The 27,945-nt window shown below is 47.1% G+C and overlaps 3 protein-coding genes across 4 annotated transcripts in view; 2 read left to right on the plus strand and 1 right to left on the minus strand.

Moving 5' to 3' along the window:
- Positions 1-7,651, plus strand: part of Laptm4b (lysosomal protein transmembrane 4 beta) — a 62,691-nt gene extending 55,040 nt beyond the window's left edge. The window contains exon 7 of the mRNA XM_052747595.1: positions 6,669-7,651. Coding sequence (XP_052603555.1) covers positions 6,669-6,749 — 81 coding nt within the window. The 3' untranslated portion in view covers positions 6,750-7,651. The remainder of the gene's footprint in view (positions 1-6,668) is intronic.
- LOC128117201 (uncharacterized) lies at positions 727-27,941 on the minus strand. The gene is made up of 6 exons (XM_052749198.1): positions 27,897-27,941; positions 27,576-27,761; positions 19,720-20,052; positions 19,008-19,616; positions 11,378-11,584; positions 727-1,666 (listed from the first exon to the last, which is right to left on the minus strand). The coding sequence occupies exons 1-5, from the start codon at positions 27,939-27,941 to the stop codon at positions 11,582-11,584; spliced, it is 1,176 nt and encodes a 391-aa protein (XP_052605158.1). The 3' UTR covers positions 727-1,666; positions 11,378-11,581.
- Matn2 (matrilin 2) overlaps positions 18,128-27,945 on the plus strand; it is a 144,989-nt gene continuing 135,171 nt past the window's right edge. The window contains exon 1 of one of the 2 annotated variants that reach the window (XM_052747591.1): positions 18,128-18,757. The gene's annotated coding sequence lies outside the window, so the exon portion shown is untranslated. Of the gene's footprint in view, positions 18,758-19,406; positions 19,603-27,945 lie in introns of those variants that run through there. The other variant, XM_052747590.1, reaches the window with a different exon arrangement.

A 27,945-nucleotide genomic window follows, 5' to 3' on the forward strand; every position in this document is an offset into this window, starting at 1 on the left:
ATTGTAGAAACATTTTTCACATTAAATATTAGCAAATTGAAATTTTTAAAAACTTAATATATGTAGCCTTGTTTCAATAATAATCCTAAAACTCTGGTCATAGCAGTATTTTGCCAAATGTATGGAACCCAATTCCTGTGAGACCAGGGTCCTCTAAATCAGCAAGATTAATATTTAGCTAAAACATTGCCTGAAATTCTGATTCCAGATTTAAAAAAAAAAAAAGCATTATAGTCTTAGATATGAGAGGAAGGTTCTTAATAATTCAAAGAGGAAATGTAAAGTTCATGGAGCTGGTTATGCTGTGCCGATTGACTCAGATTGCCTTATGCGAGTTTACACTTCCAAAAGTATTTTACTCTATGAGTCTTTCTCTTGAATCTGCTTTAAAAATACACTTAAAAGTAAAAGCTTCTGTGAAGGGCAGACCATTTCCCAATAGATTCTCTGACATACTGAAGGTCAGTGAAGACCAACCTTTGGCCACCAGAATGCTCTGAACAGCTTAGCAGTGGGGGTGACACCGTGGCGGCCCCCGTGGCTCTCAGTAATGGTGCACAGTTCCCTCTGGTTTTCTTTTCCCCTCCCCTCCCCTCCCCTCCCCTCCCTCTCTTCCCCTCCCCTCCCCTCCCTCTCTTCCCCTCCCCTCCCCTCCCTCTCTTCCCCTCCCCTCCCCTCCCTCTCTTCCCCTCCCCTCCCTCTCTCTTCCCCTCCCCTTTCTCCTTTCCTCCAGTTACTAGCTGGTTTTCTTAGTATAAATTAGACATGTGACAGGCAAGTTCCTGACCAGGTTCTGTGCATTTTTCTCAACCATAGAGGGAGGAAAGGGGGGGGGGATAATCAAATTGGCAACAAGAAAGATCTTTAGTTGGACTTGAGGTTCATTCATTCTCAAGAACTAGATGGTCAGCAGCATAAAACAAACAAGTCTTCATCTTGTATGTTCTACAGAAAAGTCATAACTAATTGGCTGGACAAGTGGACAAGCTTCAGATGTGTTTTAGCCAGATTCAAGGACATCTGTTTAAATGACCCAGAGGGCCTGGGAAGCAGCAAGAGTCTTCACATGTGGGACTAGAGGAGTGAAAACATCACTGGGTTTAGAGGTTTAAAACCATGTCCTATAATTTTTTGGTTTTGAAATCTCTGGTCTGTGAAATACTCTGATGTAAAAGGGAGGTCTTATTTCCAGTGACTTTTTTAAGTGGTTCTTTTCTCCTCTAAATAGTTAGTGCGAGCTGTTTCGTCCCTACCCCTACCCCTCACCCTTTTAACTTAAAAGGCCAAGACCATTGTGAGAAGTTGGTGTGGCCCTGGTAACTCTGAGCTGGGAGGTGAATTCCAGAATAGAGGGGCAGGTCTGCTCTAGGGAAGTAGCAGGGGGAGAAATGGGGGAGGGTTTGAGAGAACTTAGGAGTTGGTGGTTATGGGAGTGAGTGACAGGATACTTAAGGATCTCTTCTGTGTGTGACTAACTTTAAACCACTTACTGAAAAGCTGGGACAGCAGCTTCCGAGTCGCCTGGCCCGGGGCCTTTGGTGCCGCACGCACGTGTGGTCAGCTGTGAGCTCTTCTCCTGTGTTACACCTCCTTGCTCTGGAGTCGCTTCATCAGGCGTGTGGAGGTTGCTGTCTGCCAGGCACTGTACCAAGTGCTCTTCTCAGCCCTACAGCACATGGGGAAGGGAGTCACAGTTAGTTTTCTGTCACTAAAGGTTGCTTCTTATTTATTTGTGAATGTTCAAATACTAAGTTTCATTGTGACGTTTTTATACATCATTGTAATGCAGCATTGCTTTTAATAACGAAAACATTCCAGCTTCATTACCTAATAACCCGAGGATGGTTTGGTTAAATAAGGGTGTATCCACAGAGGCAAAATACCTTTATTATCATTAAAATTACCATAGGCAGTATAATAACAAAAGAAAGGTTTATGATATTTCAAAGTGCAATATAGGAATGTGTGCTGTGGTCCTGAGGAAATAAAGCTGGCAGATGGGTTAGGCTGTAACAGAAAATTAAACTACTGGGTTTGAGGGTAGATGTTATAGAGATATTTCTCCCTTCCCATTAGCACAAGGTGGGGAAGCTGGGAACAGATAATGTGGAGGCTTGAGGTGCTGGGCAGCTCTCCATTTCCTGCCTGAAACTGTGGCTGCAGCTTGAGCCCAGGTGAGACTGGAGCCCTAGAATGATGTAGGACCTGGGAGGGAGATGTGTGCAGTAGGGGGTATAACACATTCTGGCTGGGAAAGCACGGCTGAACTGTCTTCCACAGGGTTACTGTGGTATTAGCTCACAGTGCCCTCCTCTTTTCTCAATATGCAAGTGCATGGAACCATTTTTATTCTCGGTTCAGGTTGCCATGTTATTTTGGAATTTCTAGCCTTTGCATTTTACCTGTGGGAACTTTTGGAACCAATCTGAAAGATCTGAAGTATGAATTCTGTGTTGTGAGTACATTCTATGAAAGGGTTCGGTTTTTCTGTGTACAGGAAGAAAGAGCTGGGGAGATGGCTCAATGGTTAACTACCTGCCATGCAGGCATGCTCATTTGCAGTAACACTGTTTTGGAGTGTGGGGAGGTGGTATTCAGGGACAGTCTGTGTATCCTCAGCTGTCCTCAACTGGCTGTGTAGCTGTGCCCAGGAGGCATGGGAATAAGTGGGTATGAGCCAGACGTTGGGCTTCATGAGGCCCAGACGGGAGTGGTACTGAATGAGAAAAGCACTCATTTCCCCAGTGTGTGTGCTTGTTTCTTAAGGGGACCTCATGACGTGCTCACTCGAGTTCCTCGGGTGTTTTAGGTGCTTCTAGGCTGCGTTATCGTGTGAAGCTTGGGTTCCACAGGATTTGGGGATCTTTCCTGTGAAAACCTGTTACCTCAGAACTAATAACATCAGATAGCATGCCACTTGCCAGTTGCTTTGCTTAGTATCTAGACTGCCTATGCTCAGTCCCCATTGTCCATCCAAATGTTGAAAGTCCCTTTTCTGGCAAGTGAGGCTTGTTCTTCAGTCGGCTGCAGAAACTCAGGCAAATGCACTACTTACCTGGTCAAGCTACCTAAGAAAAAGCATGGAGCTCTATCAGTTAACAGTTAAGACAATGCCCCTCAGAAATGCCTGTAGGCCAGTATGATCTGGCCAATCTCTCATTGACTCTTAGGTAGTTTGGTTGTGTCTGGTTGATAATTAGTCTCTATTTTAACATTTTGTGATATTCTTTTGAGACTGTCTGAAGTCATGTGTAGCTTATACACATTACCCTGAAACTACAGAAATATAGATAAATCTATACTGGCCAAATTCAAATATATGGTTCATGTCTAGCCCTAACTCTGGTGCTTAAACATTGTCTAGTTTTACCAGAATAGGTGGATATTAGACAACAATGTTTCTGTCTATAACAACATGCATGTTACATGGTGGTCCCATCACTGTATTGCTTGGGTGATAACGTAGCCATCTTAGTTACATAAATACCCTCCAGGATGTTCACATCTGATGGAATTACCTGACGGTGTATTTCTTGGAATGTAGCCCCACTGTTGCATGAAGCACGGCTGTAGCTCTTTCCCCGGACATTTCATCATTTATTGACTGAAGTGAATTTGTTTTTCAGATTTTATTTATTATATGTATAGTGAGTGTTATGTGTGAGCACATGTACAGGCGAGAGGTTGGCATTGGGTGTCTTCCTCGGCAAGCACTTACCAACTGAGCCAGCTGCCCCCAGGAGAGGGGGTGTGGAGAGAAAAAGGATGTGTGGGGAACTCGTTGGACCTCAAATAAAGTGGCCCACGGTTGCGTGTGCTTGCCCCTTCTGGCTCGGCCATTAGCTTCTGATTGCCAGCAGCAAGTGTACATCGGAGTAGGATACGTTCTTGGTGTGCTTGGCCTTTTTTGATGGTTCATTGTGAATGGTTATTTTTTTAAAAAATCATTTAAATGCCAAGTGATAAAGATGTCAAAATAATCACATTTTTAAAATTATGTCATGGCATCCTAGTTGGCAAATTTTGTGTTAATCATATTAGAGTTATTTCTCTCAATGTCCAAGTACTTCATCCACCTTGTAGAAAAGAAGTGTGGCTGCATCCTCAGTGTTAACAGACCATAATAGAAACAGAATGGTGGTCCTCACCTCACCATCCTGCCTTGCAGTCAGGACCAGGTTTTCAGCATTATTTAGGTGAGATGATGCGGAGCCTCTGAGAATTTAAACTAGCGCATCTAGAGAACTTTCAAAAGCAAGAGACATCACGTCAAGAATATTTCACAGCCAACATGGGCCAGCGAAACCGTGTCTGTCACCAGCGCCAGTGAGGGAGATTATTCAGGCCGCTTGGCTTCCGATTATAAGTGGAAGTCAGTAGAGTATTTCAGAGTACTGCGTCACAGTGAAATACCAAAGTGTGAAAGTTTTATTTTGACAGAACATGATTGTGCCTCCCCGGAAAGAAAATGTTGTGTTCAATTTGTGAGCATTTTGGAGAAATTTGGCTTGAATGTTTCCTTTTGTGAGAAAGGAAAGAAACAAAGCTGGATGTGCCAACTGCCCCGTGATGTGCTCCCCGTAAGACCTCTCCCAAGACAGTGATGGGTACGGGTCAGTTAATCCCTCAGTGAGGCCAAACCGGCATTCCACGGTAATGTTCCTAGTGCCGTTCACGGCTTCCACTGGCCATAGGCTGCCCTAGTTGATGCAAGCACACATGCATGTGCTGGCCCAGGCGCAGCCACACCTACAGAGCCTCACCAGTCTTCCCAACTGCATTCCCCCCCATAAGTGGGCAGTGGCCAGCCCCGAGCACTTCCCAGAAGCTGCTCCACTACCCCGCCTCCTTTCTCCCTACCCCAAGTGTATACTCAACTTTTCATGAGAAAGAGTGTTCTCTCTACTGTCCAGTCACCGCCCTCTGGCCTTTTTTTTTGGGGGGGGGGGCTTTTCTTGATATCCAGTCTGCATTGGTACCCCTGTTCTTGATCATCCTTTCGTGTTTTGCCTGCTCTGCCTCCTAAGTCATGTGTTTCTCAGCCCACAGCACAGTGTGTTACTGGGTTTGTGTTGCGGATGTGAGTGCCCCTCAGCATACACATTTGTCAGAATAGCTGGTTCCTTTGTGGGGAGCCCTGCAGGCCCAAGTGCATCTCAGATGCTTCTGTCCTTTGCCCAGTTTGTGAAGTATTTAGGACACAGGCCGTTACCTACACACACACACACCCCCACCCCCCACCCCCCGTAAAAACAGGAAGAGTCACTTCTGGGATGTGGTGTTGGGAGCCTTGCTGCTGCATTGTAGCTCCACAGTTGCTGTTAGTCTGGTTGGTGCCAGCTGTCTGTTGTTTGCTCGCCTATGAGCCATGCCAGTCAACTGCACGGTATGGAGGAAGGGGGTCTGGCTCTTGCGTGCCCTGCAGCGTGTCCAGGTCTTGTTGGCAGTGTCTCGGAGAGGGAGGAGGCCAGCAGCAGCTGTAGCACCTGGTGTGTCTGGGCGTCCTCCGAACGTAACTGCTTCTTGAGGCTAACCTGCAGAAGCGTCTGAGCAGGGCGCCCTTACACATCATCGCTTTGCCCTGTTCCAACAGGAAAGCTTGCTGTCCACTCAGCAGCTCTAGCCACACTTCTGGTCGAGCCCCCATTCCTCCAGTCCCCCGTTAATGACGTTACTGCGGCTTTTGACTTCCGGTGGAGTCGAAACAATCCAGCTTAACTTCCTCACTGGGGAATGTGTGCCATTTATACCTCCTGAGTCACTATCAAGTGGGTACCGGTCCCACTCCTGGGTGAGGTAATGGCTGCAGTCTATGGGAGGTTCAAAGGAAAAGATAAATATAGTGACATATGTTAAGTCAGAGGGGGTGGAAGTGTTGTGTGTGTGAGCAGGGGGAGTGGGGTGTGGCAGAAACTGGAGGGGTTTTAGTAGTGGTGTTCCTCCAGGACCCTATGGGACAGGCACACTTTATACCATGTATGGATATTTACTACTTGAAGTCTAAATGGATCTACAATAGAAAATACACAGCATGATTTTTGTATGTTATTCTGTCTTCCCACACAGTGAATAACCTTGAGCAGTCCTGGTTTCGTGCTTGAAATGTAAGCACGGAGCTGTTACCTGCCATCCGTCAGTCAACACTCACTCTTTAGTTCCTCTCCAGCTTCTACAGGTTCATGCCACACAGAGTGTTAAGTACTTTATTTATAGGCCTTTGGTCTTCAGATCTTTGTTTTAGAGATAAAACCCGAGAGTACATAATCTGCTCAAGGATATGCTGATAAAAATGTGACTTGAGTATGGTTACGGTCCTCACTGTCCCTGAGGTCAGTACGGTTTCTATAGTGACCTGGGGCCTGCCCTCACGTGTGCACACACACCCGGGAGAGCTGTTGCCATCCCTTATTCCTTTACACGTACACCATCCAGTACACATCCAGGCATGTGTAGAAAGTGGCAGGAAAAGCAGAGGCCCCAGAAATCCCCCCGCAGGTGCTGTTTGAAGGTCTCACAGCCTCTCCTTAAGTGGACCCACTTAGTGAGAAGCTGACCTGAGTACTGGTCACAGGAAGGACTTAACTGCGTGTGTGTTCAGTTACAGCCTCGCTTTGGGGTCAGAGACCGGACGCCGACTTTAAACGCTGACCCTGGGCTCTCCTTTCCAGGTGCTTCTGCCTCCGTACGATGATGCCACTGCTGTGACTGGCACTGCCAAGGAGCCACCGCCACCTTACGTGTCTGCCTGAACCAGATGGAGGATCGAGGACAGCAGATTGAGTCGGGAGCTGCCTGGACGATCCTGCTGTGATGTCACTTCCAAGAGGAGCTCTTTGAGCCTGTGTGTTGTTCCCACGTTTTACAAGTAGATGTTAAGTTGAAGACTCTGTTTGAAACATACGCTGTAGCTAGAGCACCAGAATAGCTGTAGATTTTGGTGGGGCTGGGGTGTAATGAGCTCCGTTAGTCTTTCCCAGAACTGTAGATGGCTTTCCCAGAGGCTGGTTTGTAGCTGCCTGGCCCCACAGCTGGGCACTCAGTCACACTGTTTCTCTCCATTCCTTCTGACTCTCTTGAAAGTATAAAGTGAATTAGATAATACTTAAACCATTCCAGTTATAGAACAAACCCTAATACAAATATTAATTACTCTAATACATATGCGATATAAGAATTTCCCTGCTGTCCCAGAATTCAGTGATATTCTGAGTTTGCTGGTCAAGGATTTACTTTGTGCTAAATAAAGACTGGGGAGTAATGCCAGTGAGAGCAGGAACCTGCTGCCCAGGGGTCTGTTGTCCTGGGCTGGCTTGCTTGGCACTGAAGCACCCACTTTGCCCCAGCAAATCTCTTGCTGTATCAAGTAGAACTGCCCATGTGTGTTTGTCTAGAAGTATAGAAAAGGGTTTCACCCTCTCTCCTTGCAAGATGCATCCTGCTTTGGGTATTTTGAGTATGTCTAATCATCTATTAAAATGTCAAGTGGTCTTCAGAAAGATGAGGAAGATCATTCCCATGTGGAATGCTGTAAACTGAATTGGAAACGATGTTTATGTCTCTGAAAGCGAGCGACTCTCCTGTGTGTTTCAATGCTGAATGTGCTGTACATGAAGGTTTGGCAATTAAAGTTTGTCTGCATCCAAGCAAACGACCTTGGCTCTGATGGTTGTGTTTAGCTACTTTCCCTGCCCTCAGTGCTGCACAGATGCACACAACTCAGCCATTTTACACAGATTTGCCTGCAATACTTAAATGCTGATGAAATCACATTGGTTGGACTAAGACGAGTAAGGGACCCACAACACCCAGCATTCAATGTCACTAACCTGTTCTTGCACACTTTGGGTATCTAGCAGTGGTGTGTGTGTGTGTGTGTGTGATATCTTTGTGTCCATAGTACTCGAAACTCACCCTTTTTTTAGAGATGGGGTTTTGCTTTCTAAAAGCTTGGCAGGGAGCTTGCTGTGTAGGTAGGTTGGCCTCCAACTCATGATCTTTTTGCCTTTACTTCCCTAATGCTGGGGTCACTGGCACGTTCCACCACACTTGGTCACCAAGCACTTTCAATAAGCAGTTGCAATATTACTGTGTTCCAAGATGGGATGTTGGTGCTAATTTTCAACTTGACAGGATTTAGAAACTGGAAGAAGGGCCTTTGGGCATGCTGTGGGGTCTGTCCTGATTAAGTTGATTGAAGTGGGTGGGACCATTCTCTGAGCAGCAGATCCTGGGCCCCGTATAAATAGATTGAGTTGAACATCAGCATAGATTACTTTCTTCTGACGGACATAATTTGACCAGTTTTCTCAGTTTCCTGCTGCCTTTTTTGCCAGAGGCTGTAGAATATACAGCAGATGACAACTTATTCAACAGGTTGACCCACCAGATGAAAACCTCTCTGATGGCGAGCCCCGTTAGGCAGAGACTGTGGGGTCACTGGCTGTGGATACCATTTGTTTCTGAGTAATTTTTCTCATGTGCTGCCACAATTCCTCCCTAAAAAAGAACAGCTGTGGGGTTCTTTCCACAGCCCATTGGTGGTGTGTTTTGTATTTTTTGGGCACATATATCTGTGGATGGTCAGGAAGATGATTTTTTTCTTAAGCTGTATAATTTTGATAAATAGAAATAGTACTAGGATATTTTTCATAGCTCAGACTGACAGGAAAATAACAGTATTCTCAGCTACAAAGACAGCTTTTTACACATTTAGCTTATGTAAGAAGACCTCAGAGCAAATTCAAAGCAGACTCGTTGCCCCTGCAAATGAATGCACAAGGACAAATTACTTAATTCCAAGGTCAGGCAGCAAAGCAACTTCAGAAGACATAACTCCCTGCAGCAATTGACTCTGTATGAACGCCTGACTACTCAAGGTTCAGCCAACTAACTGTTTATTGTTTAGGTCCTGAATTTTGTCACTCAGACTCGCTGAGCTACATGCCTCTCACCCTCACTTTACAGGGAGTCTGGCTGACAGCCAAGCATTGCCATAGTCACTGGCTGGTCAATGTCACATCTCAAGTCTGAGAGAGGCCTATATCTAGTAGTTACTGAATCGCATGGAGGCTGCATCAGGAAACCACAGCTGTATGTCTAATAATTTTTGCAAATGACACATGGTCAAATGGAGAGGCACACCTGCCTTTGGAGTGTATGTGGGGCTGTTGAAAGGAATATAGACTGATATCCAGTGAGCAGGAAGAGGCCGTTCCTAGATGGCTCTCTGTTCTGTGATCACTGCTTGGGAATCCTTCAGCTTTTTCATCTTCACCTTCAAGTCTTTAATTAAGGTCTCAACTTCAAACTCAGCCTCTCAAAGTTCACAAATGGGACTGTGCTTGTAGCAGCCCATGCAGGAGGGAATTTTAGGCCCATGCTAGACTACAGGGAAGGAGTACTTTAACCCATTTGTTGAGTGGTGGTTTGTCCACTTCAGAAACAGCTTTCATTAGAACCAGTTGCTCAGACTGCCTGAGGGCAGGCAGGGAGAGGCTTAGGCCAATGGGTCTCATCTCCCGTTCTTTCTCCCTCAAACACTGCAGCACCTCCCCAGAGGTGTCCACACCCATGCCCTGCCCTCACCTGCAGTCCTCAAGAAGACAAACACTAACACTCACCTTTCTTGTCTTTTATTTTTTAAAGAAAATGCTCTCTCCAGTATTTGTTTAGTTTTACTTAACCAAACCTCATCCCATTTCATTTGTCTGTCCACCCTTAGTAACAATAGTCCTTAGTATAGACAGTCTTCAAGGCTGTTGCCATTAAAGTAGCTTTCTCCATGGAGAAATGCTGCATATGAAATATGAAAAATGAAATACATTTGAGGGGGGAAGTCCTGCTGTGCAGACCAAGTTTCACAGTACAGGAAAGCTAATGAAACTGAAAACATTGCCTTTTTTTTTTTTTTTTTAATGTGTTAATTTTTGGAGCCAGTGCAGAAGCTGACAGGTACTGCATTGTCATGCTGCAGGCCCCTAAGCAGGCCTAGGTTTGGAGGGGAGAAGGCAGATGTTTTTGCCAAGGTCCTGAAGGAGCAGTTTTTGCAGAAGAACTGACAGCGTAGGCGAAACCATTTCAGGGCTCCCTGCCTCCAGCCCTAACAACAACCAAAAATAGTGCCTGTGTTGTGTGAAACGGGTCTTGGCAGCTCCTGTATATGTGTTCTAAAAGGGGAGGGGAAAGGAGACATTGCAGGGATATCTCCACACCCATGGAATTCACTGAAAGTGTTTCTGCACAGTGGCCAAGTTCTCTGCTAAATGGCTCATGGTGTTTGGAAGCCAGCCAGATTACACCCGCCTCCCCAGCAGCCCGTGCCTGCTTCTGCAAGAGCACCAAGGCAGGAGAGAAGCTGTCACTTAGCTGCCTCGAACATGCTACAGCAGCGTGAAGCTCTGAGCCCTCTAGACCCATTAGAGGACCCCAATCAGCAAGAGCAGCCGCTGCCTCAGGGCAAAGGGTTTGGCTTACAACAGCACAGTGGACTCACTTGCTTTATCCATCCGGTATACCCACGTGTTTACAGGAAAGTCATCAGCAGTATAGTTTTTGTCTTAGCACAGGAATCTTACAGTCTAACAGACTGAGATCATCAGCTGCAGCAAGGTTTGCTTTGGCTCTTTGGTTTGGGGTTTTCCGTACATTATCATTTGGGCCTGTGGCAAGGCAACACACTCTGGCATGGCAGAACTCTTACCTCATGGTGAGGATGGGAGGAGAAAGAGGCTGGAGTCCCACTATCCCTTTCTGGGGCACCTGGTGACCAAAGATCTCCAGCCAGACACCAGCTGGAGTTTGTGTTCTTCAACATTATTTATTAAAAATCAAGTATCTTGGGCATCAGGGTGCATAGTATATTTGTGGATTTTGTTGCATTTGAATTTTTTTTGTCTTGTTTTTCAAGACAATTTCTCTGTGTAGCCTGCATTTGAAAATTTTATTGTATGTGTAGCCGGAGAGATGGTGCAGAGGTTAAGAGCATGTACTGATCTTGCAGAGGATCTGAGTTCAAATCCTAGCACCCATGTCAGGCCACTCACAATTGCCTGTAACTCCAGCTCCGGGGGATCCTGTATCTCTGGCCTCCTCATGGGTCCAAAATAATGTGCACATACCTCTGCACATATGTGTGTGCACACATATACACACACACACAGACATGCATGACCATAGTTTAAAATTAAATCTTTAAAACACAGGCATGCTCGTGGAGATCAGAGAACAACTTTTGGGAATCAATTCTTTTGACCATAAGGGTCTAGGGGTTGGACTTGGGTGATGATGACAAGGACCTATACCTTCTGAGCTATCTTGTTGGCCCTGGGATTTAATAAAATTAAATAGAAAGGCCAATGACTCATTTGTTGGGTCTCACCTTTTGGAAGTCTTCGGAAGCACTGCTCCAGGAGGCATTTGTTCTGTGAAATCCATAACATGCCCAGCGTCCCCCATCAAAGCACACAGTACATTCTGGTTATTGTTAATTTTCGTGTCTGTGGCCCCCAGTTGGGTGTATGATGCTCACACTTCTCTCAGTGCCCGGCACACATCTGGCAAATAGAAGGTCCTCAAAAAGTATTTACTAGAATAAGAATAAGCACATGAGAAAAATTAAAGCCAGCTGTAATCCCACCCCCAGTAATCAGCACAGATTCAGCGAGCTTGAATCCCACAGAGAAAAGTTCTCACAGAGGAGCCCACTGCAGGGGGAATACATCCTATGGAGCATTCTAAGCAAAGGGTCCCTCAGGCAGACCCACCGAAGTCGCAGCTGGAGAAATGTCTGCCCTGTGTGTGTTGACCTCTAGAAGAGAATCAAAGGTTACAGGGAAAGAACATCAACCCAGTAACTAAAGGATTGATCTTTGAAGAAAGATCAAAGGATTGCTAAAGTTAGAGCCTAGCTAATACTCTGCTTAAATTTGAGATCAAAAAACAAAAACCCAGCCTTACTATTCCTGTGATCACGCCCTTTTTGTCTGAGCTTCACTTGTGCATCTCTGAATGGAAAACTTCTAGATGAGCATTCTTTTTCTTCAGGACTTCCTTTTCCTGCCACTGTATTATTACAGCAGTAAGTGACCAAATCTAAACCCTGAGACCTTAGGTGTTCAACGGCGAGTTCTAAATAGAACATGCAGCTCAGATACATGTTTACACACTCCCTGGCACTTCAGATTCAAAGTGAAGTCCCATGAGACTGGGCTAAATAGTGTACTTTATGAATGCCCCATAGGATTCCAAAAGGCGGGTGATGGGAATTTCTTCATGTCAAGTCCCTGTGTTCTTGTGCAGATGATGTAGGGTAGAGCATTTGCGTAGTTCACAAGGTCCTGAGTTCAATACCTAGCACTGTTTTGGATCATTGCTCTAGTATCCCAAACCCTGCCAAACTCTCGTATTCATCCTAATGGTTCTGTAGTCTGCCTTAGCATTTCTATGTAGCAGGCTCTCTGTAAATGGATCTGGCTTTGCCTTTTGTTTTCTAGTAGAGGTGTGAGTGTCAGTGGTGAGAAAGTGTCTTGCTCCAGTCCTGGGAGGCTTCCAGTCTCCCAGTGTCAAACACCATGTTGGTCACAGCGTTTTGAGTACAACCTCTATTAGACTAAAGAAGTCCCTTGCTATTTCTCCTTTGTGGGGTGTTTGTTTCTTGGGGTGATGTATTTTGTTAGGTATGCTTTCTGCTTCTGTAGAGAAGATTGTGTGGGCTTTGTCCTTTAGCCTATGGGTATATTACATTATATTTAAACATTGTCCTGGCAAGCTTTCTGCCCCTGTGAAGCAGTATTGCTTGGTACCTCCTCACTAAGCCTGATCAGGAAGGCTGAGCGCTTGTAGAAGGTTTGCTGTAAGAAACAAACAAACAAACAAACAAACACAAAAACTCAACTAACTGGACTGGGGCTGGAGAGAGAGTTCGGCAGTTAAGAGCGCTGGCCGCTCTTACAGAAGACTGGAATTCTGTTGCATCCACATGGTGGCTCAAAACCATCTAACTCCAGTTCCAGGAGGCCCAACACACCCTCTTCTGGTCTCTGGTATGCATATGGTGTGTGTGTGTGTGTGTGTGTGTGTGTGTGTGTGTGTGTGTGTGTGTGTGTGTGTATGCAGGCAAAACACTCATGCACATGAAATAAATCTTTTTTTTTTAAAAAAAAGCAAAAACCCTTTCAACTGTTCCAGAATTTGGTTATTGCATCTTCTTCCATTGCTTCTTGGAGACTTCATTATCAATGAAATTGTTCATTTTACTGCACTGCAGATGTTTTCTCCATCTGGTGATGTACGTGTAGCTCTCAGCAGGCTATCACATTATTCTTCCCATTAACTATTTGTATGTAGTGTTTCTTCTTCTGTTGGACTCTGGTGCTAACCATGTCACAGTTGGCTTTCATGGGCAAGCAGGATGTGGGGAAGTCCTCACATCTGCTATTTTGTTATTGTCCAGTCTCTCCTTACTGAGCTCTGCCAGTGCTGGGGAGGGGGGTGTCTTATAGGACAGGTAGGTGGATGTACCCAAGTACCTCACAACCTGATTTTAGCACCAGGCAGCCAGTGCAGACTCAGTAATGTGTTTGAGAGAAGATAGGTGTGGACCACTTCATGCCAGTTCTTTGTATGTTCTAGATGAAAAGACAGCAATCTGTTTCCAAGTGATGCTTCTATACATACGAGGTCCCATGCTTAAAGACTCCTCTGCACCCTTTTGTCTCATTCTATTCTTTGTCTCCACAAATACCACAAACTCCAGGTTAAAGCTGAGAAGTCCCCCCACCCCTAGCATAGCATAGGGCAAATTTTGTAAAGAAGTAAAAACCTTGCCTTCATCTTCAGGACTTGGGTGTTCAAGACTACATGAAAATATCTGAATCCATGGGAGCTGGAGAGATGGCTCAGAGCTTACGATTTCATGCTCTTCCTGCAGAGGACCAGAATTTGGTTTCCAGTACCCATGCTGTGGAGCTCACAGCTATCCATAGCTTCAGCTTCAAGGATTGAATGCCCTCTTCCGGCCTCCGGACACTGCACTCATGCACAAACCCACACTCACATACATACATATAGACATAATTAAAAATTAAAATTCAATCCTTAAAAAAAGGCCCAAAACACATTGGAATCCATAGGCTGGGCATGTTCAGTTGGCAAAGTGCCTGCCTTGCAAGCATGAGGAACTGAATCAGCCTCAAAACCTACATCAATGACAACAACAACATCAACAACAACAACAACCAGGAATGGGACATAAGCTTGTATTCCCAGCACCGGGGAAGCGGGAGACAGTGGATCCCTGGAGCTAGCAGGCTGGCCAGTCTAGACTATGGTGATATTTTATTTGTGCTGAAATGTGATTTTATTTGTATGCTAATAAATAAAGTTGCCTGGGGGTCAGAACTAAGAGCAAGCCATTTAGCAGAAGTCTGGCGGTGGTGGCACACGCCCTTAATCCAATCACATGGCAGGCAAAGTCTCTGCGTAGTCAAGGACACAGCCAAGTGGTGACCCTAACCTTTAATCCCAGTACCAACCATAGAGACCTGGAGGTCTGTATAGACAGGCAGTGACGAGGAAGTCATGTGGTTGGGTTTAGAACCAATGAGACGGTAGAACAGAAAGGCTATAAAAAGGTCACACAGGGGCGGTGGTGGCGCACGCCTTTAATCCCAGCACTCGGGAGGCAGAGCCAGGCGGATCTCTGTGAGTTCGAGGCCAGCCTGGACTACCAAGTGAGTTCCAGGAAAGGCGCAAAGCTACACAGAGAAACCCTGTCTCAAAAAAAAAAAAAAAAACAAAAAAACAAAAACAAAAACAAACAAAAAAAAAAAAAAAAAAAAAAGGTCACACAGGAGAAGAGCTCTCTCTCAGGGGAAGAGACAGCAGCCAAAGGTGGTCTTGGGCTTTGCTAGTGCTCTGATCTCTTAGGCTTTAACTCTGTATTTGGCTCTGTGTTTCTTATTTACTAAGACCATTTAGAATTTCATCTACACTAACCTAAGCAGTGAGTTCCCGGTCAACGAGAGACTTTGCCTCAGTGAGTTCCAGTCAAGGAGAGACCCTGTCTCAGTGAGCTCCAGTCAAGGAGAGACCCTGTCTCAGTGAGCTCCAGTCAAGGAGAGACCCTGTCTCAGTGAGCTCCAGTCAAGGAGAGACCCTGTCTCAGTGAGCTCCAGTCAAGGAGAGACCCTGTCTCAAACACCAAGGCAATCAGCACCTGAGGAATGACACCCAGGGCTGTCGTCTGGCCTCCACATGCATAACCACACACTAAACACCTCCCAACACACACACACACACACACACACACACACACACACACACACACACACACACACACCAAACAAAATCTGAATTCTCTTCAGAATGTGTTTTGTTTTCTTCAACAAGGTTTTCACTTGTTATGTTATTTTACCTCGACCCTATCATCTTGTCTTTCTAAGGTAGGTGGATGTGTTTATTCAGAAATCTTTCACACTGGGTGTGGTTGTACAGGACTTTAATCTCAGCCGAGGAAGAGGAAGGCAGATAGCTATGAGTTTGAGGCTAGTGAGGTTTACATAGTAAGTTCCAGGCCAGCAATATGGAGACACTGTCTAAAAAAAAAAAAAAAAAAAAGGAGGGGTGGGTGGAGAGACGGCTCAGCAATTAAGAACACTGGCTGCTCTTGCAGAGGACCTGGGTTTGATTCCAGCACCCACATGGTGGCTCACAAATACCCATAACTCCTGTCTCAGGGGATCTAATGTCCTCTTCTGATCTTCAAGGGCACTAGGCATGCGTGTGGTGCAGACAGACATGCAGGATGCTAAGTTTCAAACCTGGGACAAGCAGCTGAGATACTTATTTAACATATCAAAGCAGACCTGGCTGCTAGGTTCTCCCAGCATCCCACACTTTACCCCAAACTCTCCAGCCCAGGGGTTGGGCCACCCTTCACCCAGAGGCTCTTCCCTATATAATTCAGACATTTCCTTTTTGGACCTTTGGCCTCCGGGCTGCTGCACCTGGCTCCCCACTCTCTCTTCTCCCTTCCCCGCCCCCTCTCCCCACATGGCCCAGCTTAACCTAGTCATGTCCACCCTGCGTATCTGAATTTCCCAGGTATCCCTGCCTCTGACTCTGCTCTCCCACATATCTATAATAAACCTTCTCCTCCATCATACCTAGGAGCAGCCATGTCCTTTCTTTTTCTTTTTCTTTGTTTCATTCACAGGCAACATATACACACAAAAGTCTTTTTAAAAAGTGTGCATTTGAGGCCCTTCATAAGTTCGAGGCCTGTGTAAAATGACCCGCCCTCCAATCCCAGTAGACCCTGTGCTGGTTTGCCTTCTGCTGCTGGGATAAAACACTGATCAAAAGCAGCTTCAGGAGGAAAGGGTTTGTTTGACCTACATAACCTGGGTCACAGTCCACTGAGGGAAGCCAAGACCGGAACCTGGAGTAGGAACCAACGCAGGGACCATGCAGGAATGCTAATTACTAGATTTCTCCATGACTTGCTTCTTTTGTTTGTTTTTATTTTTTGAAATAGGGTCTCTCTGTGTAGCCCTGACTGTCCTGGAATTCACTCTGTGTAGACCTGACTGTCCTGGAACTTGCTCTTTGTAGACCTGGCTGGCCTCAAACTCAAAGATCCACCTGCCTCTGCCTCCCAAGACTGGGACTAAAGGTGCACACACCACTATGCCCCCTCAGCTTGCCTTTGTAAATACAACCCAGGACTGACTACCTGCCCATGGGTGGCACCACCCACAGCAGGCTGGACCCTCCCAAATCAATCATTAATCACGAAAACTGCCCCTCACAGGTTTGCCCACAGGCCAGTCTGATGGAGGCATGTTCTTAATTCCTTCTTCCCAGATGACTCTAGCTTGTATTGAGCTGACAAAACACTAACCAGCAGAGACCCTCCATAGAGACAGAGAATGCCAGTGCATCTGCAGCACAGCTACCAAGGTCTGACCAGTCATCCCACGAGCTCTGGACACGACTGCCTTCGTTCTGGTTTGTTTATATGGGTGCCCACATGAGCTAGAAACCTTAGCCCGTGCTTCTTCTGAGCAAGGTTTTCTGCACATCAGCAGAACCTCAGGCAGAAAAGGCAGATTTGGGCCTTTCCTCCAATAGCCCTTCTCATCAATCCCCATTTATCCCCTTGCCCTGCACTCAAGGTACCAGAGGTGAACCATTGCTCCGACTGTAGTTCAGGACACTGAACTTCCATCTGATTCACTGTATGTATGTATGTGTGTATATATGTGTGTATGTATGTATGTATGTATGTGTGTATGTATGTATGTGTGTATGTATGTATATATGTATGTGTGTATGTATATATGTATGTGTGTATGTATGTATGCATGTATGTGTGGATGTATGTGTGGATGTATGTATGTATGTGTGTATGTATGTGTGTATGTATGTATATGTGTATGTGTGTATGTATGTGTGTATGTGTGTATGTATGTATGTATGTATGTGTGTATGTATGTATGTGTGTGTATGTATGTATGTATATATGTATGTGTGGGTGTATGTATGTATGTATGTGTGTATGTATATATGTATGTGTGTGTATGTGTGTATGTATGTATGTATGTGTGTATGTATGTAGGTATGTATGCATGTATGTATGCATGTATGATTTGCAGACCTGAAGCACATCCCACCAGGTAGAACCACTCACTGACCCCTTTGCCTTGCTTGCCCTCAGACCTGCTCCACCCAAAGATTTCCTATTCTGAAGAATCTCCATGAACTCCCTGGAGGGTGGGAACACCCATTTTAGCTAGCACAAACCAGATAATGGGGGTCATTATTAAATCAGAGCCTTCTTAAAAACTGGAAGGATTTCCAGATAACTATTGTTTCCCTGGTAAATGACTGGATCCCACTGGTGTCTTGGAATAGAGATGCACATTTTAAATATAAGTTTCCATAATTTGTAGCTGAGCTTTCCCAACCCCTCGGGGGTTTCACTGGCTCTAACTCAGGAAGAATTTTCTTCTGTGGGATCAAACATTTCCTGAAGATTTACTCTATTTTCTGACTTCCGTCTTCTTCCTCCCAAAGACAAAACCCAAAAAAACAAACACACAAACAGAACAATCTTTTCTGACCCTTGCAGGCTGCCAGCAGCACCCTGTGGGCCTAAGGTTCAGGTGAGGAACACAGGAAGGTGAGTGCCTGCTTATTTCTTGGCAGTAAGGCCAGAGTGTGTTAACCCTTTGTGTTCTGTTTTTGACTGCCTCACTATGGCACCCCAGCAGGCCTGGAATCACCATGTAGACCACACTGCCCTCATACTCACAGAGATCCACTTGCCTTTATCTCCTGGGTGCTGGGACTAAAGGTGTGCACCACCACCACTGCCAATGGCTGAGACTTTATTTACTTCCCTGGAGCTTTGGGAAGGAATAGGTCTTGCACATGACATTTATTTGTATTCTAGGGAACACCCTTTATCGAATAGGAATTGATGGGTATTGACAAAACACAGGCAGCCCAAAACACGGACACATCCAGAAGGCTTGAAAGTGGTTAGTTCTGATTCTCCCTGTTGGTTTGGTAAAACCCGGATTGGGTGTATTGGCTTAGCGGTTGGCCGATAGATTCTGGGTTTTCATTGGGAGATGTTCTGGTCTACCGTAGAGTCCTGTCATCCCAGATGTGGTAGAGTGGGGGAGTCAGCTCGGTTCCCTGCTACTGACCAGGCCTGCTTTCTCTGTCCTTCCAAGGAGGGCCACTCTCTCAGGTAAGGTTTCCCTCGCTTAACAAAGTTACAGAAGTCTTGCCCATAATTTCTTTAAGTCTTGTCTGAACTAGACTCTGCTCCTTCAGGGGAGGAATTTCGAGTCTTCATCTTGGCATCCTAATCTCCTTCCCCACCCCAGGGGCTGGTCCAAGGCCAAAGGATACTGTTAATATGAATTGGCGCTGGTGGGGCGGTCCTAGACTGCCAAGACTGCTCCTGGCCCTTGTCACCAGTTACCATCAATTCTCACCACTTCTGTCTTCATCATCGTGGTCGATGGATGCCTCCTGCAGAAAATAATCCCCAATTCGGGTTCTAGTACTCCTGCTATGTCTCCTGTTACCAGGACCTCCTTCCGCCCGCCCGACAAGCTCCTAAAGCCTCCAGTTGCTCCTAGCTCTGGAGACCTATCCATCCCACGCGGGCTGAGGACGCACCGGGAGAATGAGGTTGGCAGCAGACAGGGAGCGCGGCCACGGTCCCGGGCTGGGGGCTGTCTGCAGGGTGGGGCAGCTCTGGCCGCCGCCTCTCCCCGCCTTCCCATCCGCAAAGAGGACACCCCTCCTTCCGCCCGCCCGCTCCCCACCCTCGCGCGGTACCGCCTCCCCGCGCCGCCCTCGCCCAGAGCCTCGCAGGCAGCCAGCGAGCGCGGGGAGCGCTCTGGGATGGGACTTGAAGGCGGCGGCTCAGGACACGGTGTTGGCGCAGACTTCTTCGTCGCGTCCCGGGAGCGGTGCTCCAGGAGCGCTGCGGTCCTCGGCGGGGCGAGGCGGCGGACGACGGAGACAGATCCGCGCGGCTGCGCCCCTGCCTCGCTTCCCCGGTACCCGCGGCGGTGGCTGCAGGTGAGCGCGGCGCACTGCCCCGGGCGCGGACAGACCGACCCACTGACCGACAGACGCACGCGACGCAATCGGGGAGCCGCTGTCCACTGGGCAGGGTGGGAAGGGTGGTGGCGCTACCGGGTCTCCTCGGCCGGGAGAAGTCCTGCCACGCCGGGCCAGGCGCGGGACGCACGGCGCCGCAGCGGTCCCCGAGTGCCCCGCGGGGGCGCTGTACCCCGCCGCAGGGAAACCCAGACCCGCTCCACGCTGACTAGGGAATGGGGACTTGTTGAGCGGTTTTGTAGTGACAGTCCTATCTACCAGGTAGAAAATAATTCGGTTTCCCTTGTAGACTGGTATCTCAAGGCCAGGGACGTCTGGATTTCCTTTACGTTCTCTGTAACTGCTCCGACTCCCTTGTATTGCGGAAGAGGGATAGGAAGAGGGCGTTTTGTGGTAGTTGCTGGAAACCTGGAGGACAGTTTGGGGAGAGGACAGAATAATATGGAGACAATTCCCTGGTATGGTCTCCAGGAATAGGTAGGTGTACTGGGAGATACTCAGCTCTGGGACATGCTTCAGTCAACAGTGATAACTATGGCACTCCCACATGCATCTGCAGAGCACTTCCCTTTAGCCTTTGAGGAATTGTCAAGGAAGAGGCGACCAAGCCAGGATGAAGAACAGATGCTTGGCAACCAGTTGGCCTCATTCAAATTCCAGCTGCCAAGTTTACAAGCTGGACTACTTGGAGATATCAATAACTGTTCCTCAGTTTCCACATCCATCTGAGGGGGATTATAATGCCTACAGGATTAAATGAGATTAGACAGAAATCCAGCGAGTAGTTCTAGAATTCTCCTATGGTTAGCAAGCTCTGCCACCCATCTTTCTGGAAAAAAAGAGTGAGTCTGTGTGAACACTGAATTCACCACCACCACCACCACCTCCTCCTACACCACACCACCACCACCACCACCTCCTCCTCCTCCTCCACCACACCACACCACCACCACCACCACCACACCACCACCACCACCACCACCACCACCACCACCACCACCACCACCACCACCACCTCCTCCTACACCACACCACACCACCACCACCACCACCACCTCCTCCTCCTCCTCCACCACACCACACCACCACCACCACCACCACACCACCACCACCACCACCACCACCTCCTCCTCCTACACCACACCACACCACCACCACCACCACCACCTCCTCCTCCTCCTCCACCACACCACACCACCACCACCACCACCACACCACCACCACCACCACCACCACCACCTCCACCACCACCACCACCACCACCACCACCACCACCACCCCATTCGAGGGAAAAGCCTCTTGAGGATGCACTAGGATGGCAGGTAGTTTGTATGTGTTAATGGAGTTTTTGTGCTGTCCATTCCCGCACCACCACCCCTGACTGCTGTCAAAGAGGTAGTTTCACAAAGCTGGTCAAGATGCCAAGGTGGGTTTGTGGCCTTGAAGATTTCCTCTACGCCTGGGAAGTTTGTTCTGTTAGAAATCCCACTGAAGGCTAATGCCTGCAGGTTTTCATTTTCTGTTTCCTGCTGTTCCTACTTTTACTCCAGTTGATAGAATTCAGCCTCAGGCCCCTAAACCACCAGCCAACTCTTTTCTATAAACCAGGGTTCTGCAGGTCCTCGCTTGGGAGTCCAGACCCAGGCGATCAGGAGCCACCAGGCCTGAGGTTCGTTGCTGGAGGTGTCATAGCACAATTGAAATCTGAGACACCCTTGGACAACTGGCAAGCCCTAAACTCCTACTAACTAAGACCATCCATCTCTGACAGCAGAAGGCTAGGTGAAAGCTGGGCACGGTGGTGCATGCCTATAATGCCAGCACTTGAAATGTAGGGAGGCCGGGGATCAGAAGTTTAAGGCCATCTTGGTTATAAGTCCAAAGCCAACCTGAACTACATGAGACCCTTTCTGAAGAAGAAGAAGAAAAGAAGAAGAAGAAGAAGAAGAAGAAGAGGAGGAGGAGGAGGAGGAGGAGGAGGAGGAGAAGAGGAAGAGGAAGGAAATTGAAATGAGGCTCAAGGTTTCAGGAAAAGCAAAGAGATGTTGCTCTTTGAAAGACAGGAAAGGAATATGAACAACTGGAGAATCTGGAAAAAATCAGTTTGCCTAGAAGCATTTCTCATCGGTAACCAAGAGAAGGCACAGAGACGTGGGGGTGGAAGAGAGAGAAGGCGTAGTCTCAGGGAAAGCTGACTGAGTGAGCAGTGACTAAGGCGGTGCTGGGGTTGGTAGAGCTCCATGGAGAGGTGAGAACAGCCAGGGCAGCAAGGGCCCTTCTAGGAGTTCCCCTGGACTTCGCTTGCTGGTTCTGAACCATGCTCAGTCTCCTTTCCTGGGAGTCCCAGTTCTCTGGGGGAAGCTAAACAGGACTCCCTTCCCTGTTTCAAGTGAACATGGGGTGATACCCCAGAGAGTGGTACACATAGTGTTGCTAGGACACAGTGCGGGATGCTCTTCCAAGAGTCTGGCGAGCTCTTGGAGCTCCAGTCCATGAGGTCACCTTTCGGTTCTGCAGTACAGTTCAGCAGCCAGACAGTCACCACAGCCTGGAGGTGACCTAGTGGCGGGACTGGACGGAGCCCTCAGCCAATGTCAGTAGTGAAGTGTCAGTGACCTGGCAGATGAGGGAAACAGCTCAGAGCTCTGTCTTGACATCTGAAGGGCCTGAGTTCCAGTCCCAGCTCCTCACACCTGTAAGGACTTTAAAAGTGCCTTGGGCCCCGTGCCTGAGTTTCCTCATCTGCAAACCAGGAGTAGGATTGTTGGGAAAACTGACCTATGTAGCACACATGGAGTGCTTGATGCAGTGGCTGGCTCTGGGGAATGGTTGGTGCTCACTGTCTATACTTACCATTACCTTGGGCTCAGTCAGATCACTCAGCTAACAGGTGAGATACTGTCATAGGTCATGTCATAGGTTCTGAGGATCAAACGTAGTTCATGTGAATTTGTCCAGTACTCAAGGTTGCACAGTGAGTTGGTTGAAACTAAATTTTCACAAAATAGCTGTACATAAAAATCAGCGACTAAGCAGATCCGAAGTTCTAAGAGCACGGACAGAGAAGCCACTGTCCACTGTGGATGTACCACCGGAATACTCATTGCCACTTAAAATTGCTGTAAGAGTTCCCCATGGCTGCTACAAGTCACCACAAATGTAATGGCTTCACACTAATTCAATGACTTGCAGCCCCAGAGCTCAGCAGCTGATGGGCCTCAAAGAGGCTGATGGAAGGGTCAGCAGGGCACATTCTTTCTGTTGTCTCCAGGGAAACTGTGGCCCCTCATGTTTTCTGACATCTAACCCTGACTCAGGTTTTGGCTCCTAGACCCTCCTTCCATTTTCAGAGCAAGAACAGCTTCTCCCAGTGTCTGTCCGGTTCCCTCTGCCTGTAGCTCTCCTCTCCTATTGGTTTGACCCCTCCCTTCCCTTCCCTTCTCGTTGCCCTTCTGCCGGTACTGTTTCTCAGATTCTTGTAGTTACCTTGAGCCCACGAGGAAAATGAAGGCTCCCTTTACTATCTCAAAACCTTGAATCATGCGTTCCAGCTAAGTCCCTTTTGGAGCCCCGGGCTTCTTAAACTCAGACTAGAAGTTGCTACTTCTGTCTCTTTTGTATGCTCTCTATTTTTTGACCAACTACAACTTCTGTTTTGTTGTGTTGTGTTGTGTTTTGCTTTGTCTTGTATTTCGAGACAAAGTTTCCCTGTGTAGCTCTGGCTGACCTGGATCTCACTCTGTAGACGAGGTTGGCCTCAAACTCACAGAGATCCACCTGCCTCTGCCTCCCATTAAAGGTGTGCCCCACCACCGTCTGGCTTTTTTGTGTATGTGTGTTGTTGTTGTTGTTTTGTTTCCGCCACAACTTTTGGTCCTGGACCCTTAAGACAGGCTGTTTTCCCAACAACAGCATTAGGTGACTTCTTTAGTCTAGAAATTTTCAGCACCTAGTCCTCCTACATTTCCAGTGAAATACCAAGAATGCCTCCTGACACAGGGCAAGCTTCCTGCTAAGAAAATTCCCAGCAAGTGGTCTTCAGTTCCCCGAATTCCCTAATGCGTCTGTATCAGGTTTTTAATGTAAAAAGTCACTGCAAGTTCAATGGCTCAGACGAACACACATTTACTAGCTTATTATTATGGAGGTCTGGATTCCAAATGATTCTCATTGGGTAAAATCCAGGGTTCTCAGGACTGGAGCCTCCTGCATTTCCTTCCCTCAATCCTTCCAGAGACTTCCTGCATTACTCGGCCTATTGTCTGTGAACATCACCTACCATGTCGGGTTCTCTTTTCTACTGCTGTTGAGGACCCTGTGATTATGTTAGGGTTACTTGAAGAGTCCAGGATTATCTCTCTGTTTTGTTTTTAAATGTTTATGTATTGTTATTTTATGTGTATGAGCATTTGCCTTCACAAGCATCACATGCATGCCTGGTGTCTTAATAGGTCAGAATCCTCTGAGTCTGGAGATGGCTGTGAGCTGCTGTGTGGGTGCTGGGAACTGAGCCTGGATCCTCAGCAAGAGCTCTTAACCACTTAGCACTTGTATTATTTTTTATTTTGTTGAGACAGGGTCTCACGGTGTAGCTCAGGCTGGCATTGAGCTCATGATTCTCCTAACAGAGCCTCTTGAGTGAAGAAGACGTTACTGGAGTGTGTTCTACCACATCTGGCACATTTCTGTTTTCAAGATTTTTAAAGGTCATCTGATGACTCATTTCCTTTACGGCAGGGACAGACAGACACCTTTAGAAAGGTGTTACTCTTCCCACACAGAGCTTGAGAGTGCGCTCAGAGAGTGGCCAGCGGTGCAGACCTGTTCTCCTAATCATTCCCCTTTAGAAGATGCACAAGGGCCCCTGTATGGAGAGAACCCTGTGAAGCTTTCTTCAAACTTCCTGCTTCGCTGGGCAGTGATGGTGCACGCCTTTATTCTGTTGATAAATTAGGTTGTTGTTTACACACATGTTCACATCCAGCAGCAACCTTGATTTGTGCACTTTTTATCTGTACACATCATGAAAAGTTTACTTCTAAAAACTAATCTTTGAGCGAGGCGGTGGTGGCACATACCTTTAATCTCAGCACTCGGGAAGCAGAGGCAGGCAGATCTCTGTGAGTTCAAGGCCAGCCTGGTCTACAGAGTGAGTTCCAGGACAGCCAGAGCTACACAGAGAAACCCTGTCTCACAAAAACAAAAAACACAAAACAAACAAACAAAAAACGTAGTATTTGTTGACCCAGGTACCTTCAGAGGGTAGGCAATAATTCACTTGGACTCAACAGGGATCTTCTGGGATACACACCTGGCAAGTGGCTACACTGTTCACTGAGCAAAACTCTGGTGATCCTGTGTCTGTGTTTTTATACATTTATTTATTCATCCATTCATTTACTTACCTTTTGATGCTGGGGGTTGAAGCTGTAGGTACAGTTCAGCTGGCAGAGCACTTGCCTAGTGTGTTATGAGGTCCTCAGTTCAGTCCCCAGCACCACGATAAATAAATAAATAGACGCTGGGAACTGGCACCAGCTCCTTGCACATACTAGGCAAGAGCTCCCCTGTGGGGTTATAACCCCAGATAAGCATCCAGTGCTAACAAAGCTCTGTTCTCAGAACAGAGATCTATCTGCCTCCCAAGTGCTGGGATTAAAGGTGTGTGCCACCACCGCCTCGCTCAAAGATTAGTTTTTAGAAGTAAACGTTTCATGATGTGTACACATAAAAAGTGCACAAATCAAGGCTGCTGCTGGATGTGAACATGTGTGTAAACAACAACCTGATTTATCTACAGAATAATCCCAGCACCCAGACGCCCTTCGTACCCACTTTTGTGTGCTAACCCTTCCATGTAGCTATCATACTGATGTCTAGGACTGTAGATTAGTTCTATATTTTATCTTGTTCATTATTAAATTAATAATTTAGCATGCATGTTGTATATCATGTTATATACAAAGCAGTGAATCATTCCTGCCTCCATAGAATATCTCACCATGTTACAGTTTACCTGCTCAGCTGTTAAGGGCTGTTCAAGTTGTTTCCATTCACATTTTATTTTGAAAGGGTAATAACCTACCCAGTACCTTAGTTGTCATAAACTTCATTACAGCAGAAATGAAGACACCATGTGGAGGTATGGGTGTGGAGGTACGCAATGAGGGTTAATGCTGAAGCATGCACACATGCTGGTGGTGTCCTTGGGGGAGTTGCTGCAGTACGCATTGCTAATGGAGCCAGGTTATAGGGCTTTAAATGCTGAGCAGAGCAGTCTAGATTTGATTCTTTGGGATGCAAGAGCCACTTTTGCTGTGCAGGAGTGTGGTAAACATGATACTGTATCGGCAAGATGGAGGTTAGCAGTCCTGCCTGTGGGGGCAGTGGGACAGACTTGGAGACAATCCATTCATTAGGATTAGGTTCAGCTGCAAGTTGCAGAAAAGACCAAAGTAGCAGGTATTGGTAGTTTTTTTTCCTGTTGTTGTTGTTTTGAGGTCTTTCAAGACAGGTCTTTGTGTCTTGGCTGTCCTGGAACTCGATCAAGACCAGGCTGGCCTTGAACTCATGCCAGTCACCCCACTTCTCTAACCGCACAACCCTCACTTTCCCAGCGGACACATGACACACCGGAATGATGGCCTTGATTCTGCACCTGACACCTGCGATCTCTGAACGGTGTGCGTATCACTGGGAGAGCATGATGAGCTTCCTAGTTCAGTCTTTCTCAGCTCCTGAATGAGAGCATCCTCACTGGGGACTGAACAACTATCTTGAACCATGAGGCTCCACAGAATTGGAAGTCATGCCAAGTAAAAGGAATAAGGAGGGTAGGTCCCCGATGCCACAACTGCTTGGGACTCCCAGCCTTAGATTTCTTGAACCCAAGACAGAAGTAATCTCCCACTTTAAACGACTGCTATTTTAGCTGAGTGGTGATGGCACAAGCCTTTAATCCCAGTACTCAGGAGGCAGAGGCCATGAGTGTTTGTTGTTTCTTTCTTTTGTTTGGTTTTTCTTTTAAGTTTGGTTTTGATTTGGGGGGCGGGAGTTGCAAGGGCAGAGGGCAGATTTCAGGAGACAGGCAAATAAGTAGGATCAGAATGCATGATGTGAAATCCACAAAGAATCAATAAAAGTAAAAATAACATTTTTTTAAGAAAGAGAGAAGTTGCATGTGAGAGGCTGAAGAGATGGCTCAGGGGTTAAGAGACCTTGTCCTGCAGAAGAGCTCCGGTGCCAGCACCCGTGTGGGGCACACAACCACTGGTAACTCTAGTTCCAGGGGATCTGACGCCCTCTACTGACTTCTGCGGGCACTACACACATACGATGCACATACATAGATGGGGGCAAAACATTCATACACATAAAATACAATGAATAAATCCATGTTTTAAATTTTTATTTTAAAATGAAATTGCAGTGGGGGGGTCCTGCCGTTAGGAGAATGAGAACCTTCTATTGGGGTTGTCTGCGTTCGGGCAAATGTCATGAGTAACGACATGGGCTGGAACAGCCAGTTTGCTTCGACATTTATTGATCTTTTATTGACTAGGCACTTGTCCAACACACTGATTATCTACAAACTTATTTACAAAGTCTGGAACCCAGCATGTGGGGACACAGGCGACAGGTGTCATCCCAAACGGTAGCTCACGTCTAGGCAGGAAGCAATTCTGGTAGCAAGAATAAATCAAGTGCTGACAGACAGGCCCGTCTGTGATGTGTGGAAGTCAATCCTTGTGAAAACTTGACATTTACTGCCTTGGTGACCCATGAGTCAAACATGGAGGGCTGATGCCATCTTGATCAATATAGAAAGTAGGCGATATAGAGTGTGGGCATCGGAGGTCATGGAACCAGTGTGGGCAAAGGCACCCACTGTGAAAGGATCTGAGTACTTCAGACTCCAGTTGGGAGCTTACGGGAAGTGTGAGGACATCCATGGCCTGCTCAGTCTCGGACACATGTGAATGTAACAATTGTTCAGCGAGGCCATCGACAGACCTCAAACGGGCGAAGGAGCTGCAGAGAGGGCATTTCAGCGGCCGTTGCAAGAGTCCAGGATCCAAAGGCCTGGGCTGCAGAAGTGGCTGCAGCCGTGGAAGCAGCTGGGAAACAGGAAGGAAGCAGAGAAAGGAAAAGGAAGTCTGTGCGTTCCTGAATGCAGTCAGGATGCACAGGGCAGATGGAAACTGGTCTTGGTGTGTGGACAGCTAGGGTGACCTCGGCCTTGAACGGCTCACGGGGAGAGGATGAGTTGGCTCTGGATTTCGAGCTGCCTCTACCATGGAG

This window comes from Peromyscus californicus, unplaced genomic scaffold, assembly GCF_007827085.1.
Source record: "Peromyscus californicus insignis strain IS unplaced genomic scaffold, ASM782708v3 Scaffold_20__1_contigs__length_68692818, whole genome shotgun sequence".
Classification (NCBI taxonomy): domain Eukaryota; kingdom Metazoa; phylum Chordata; class Mammalia; order Rodentia; family Cricetidae; genus Peromyscus; species Peromyscus californicus.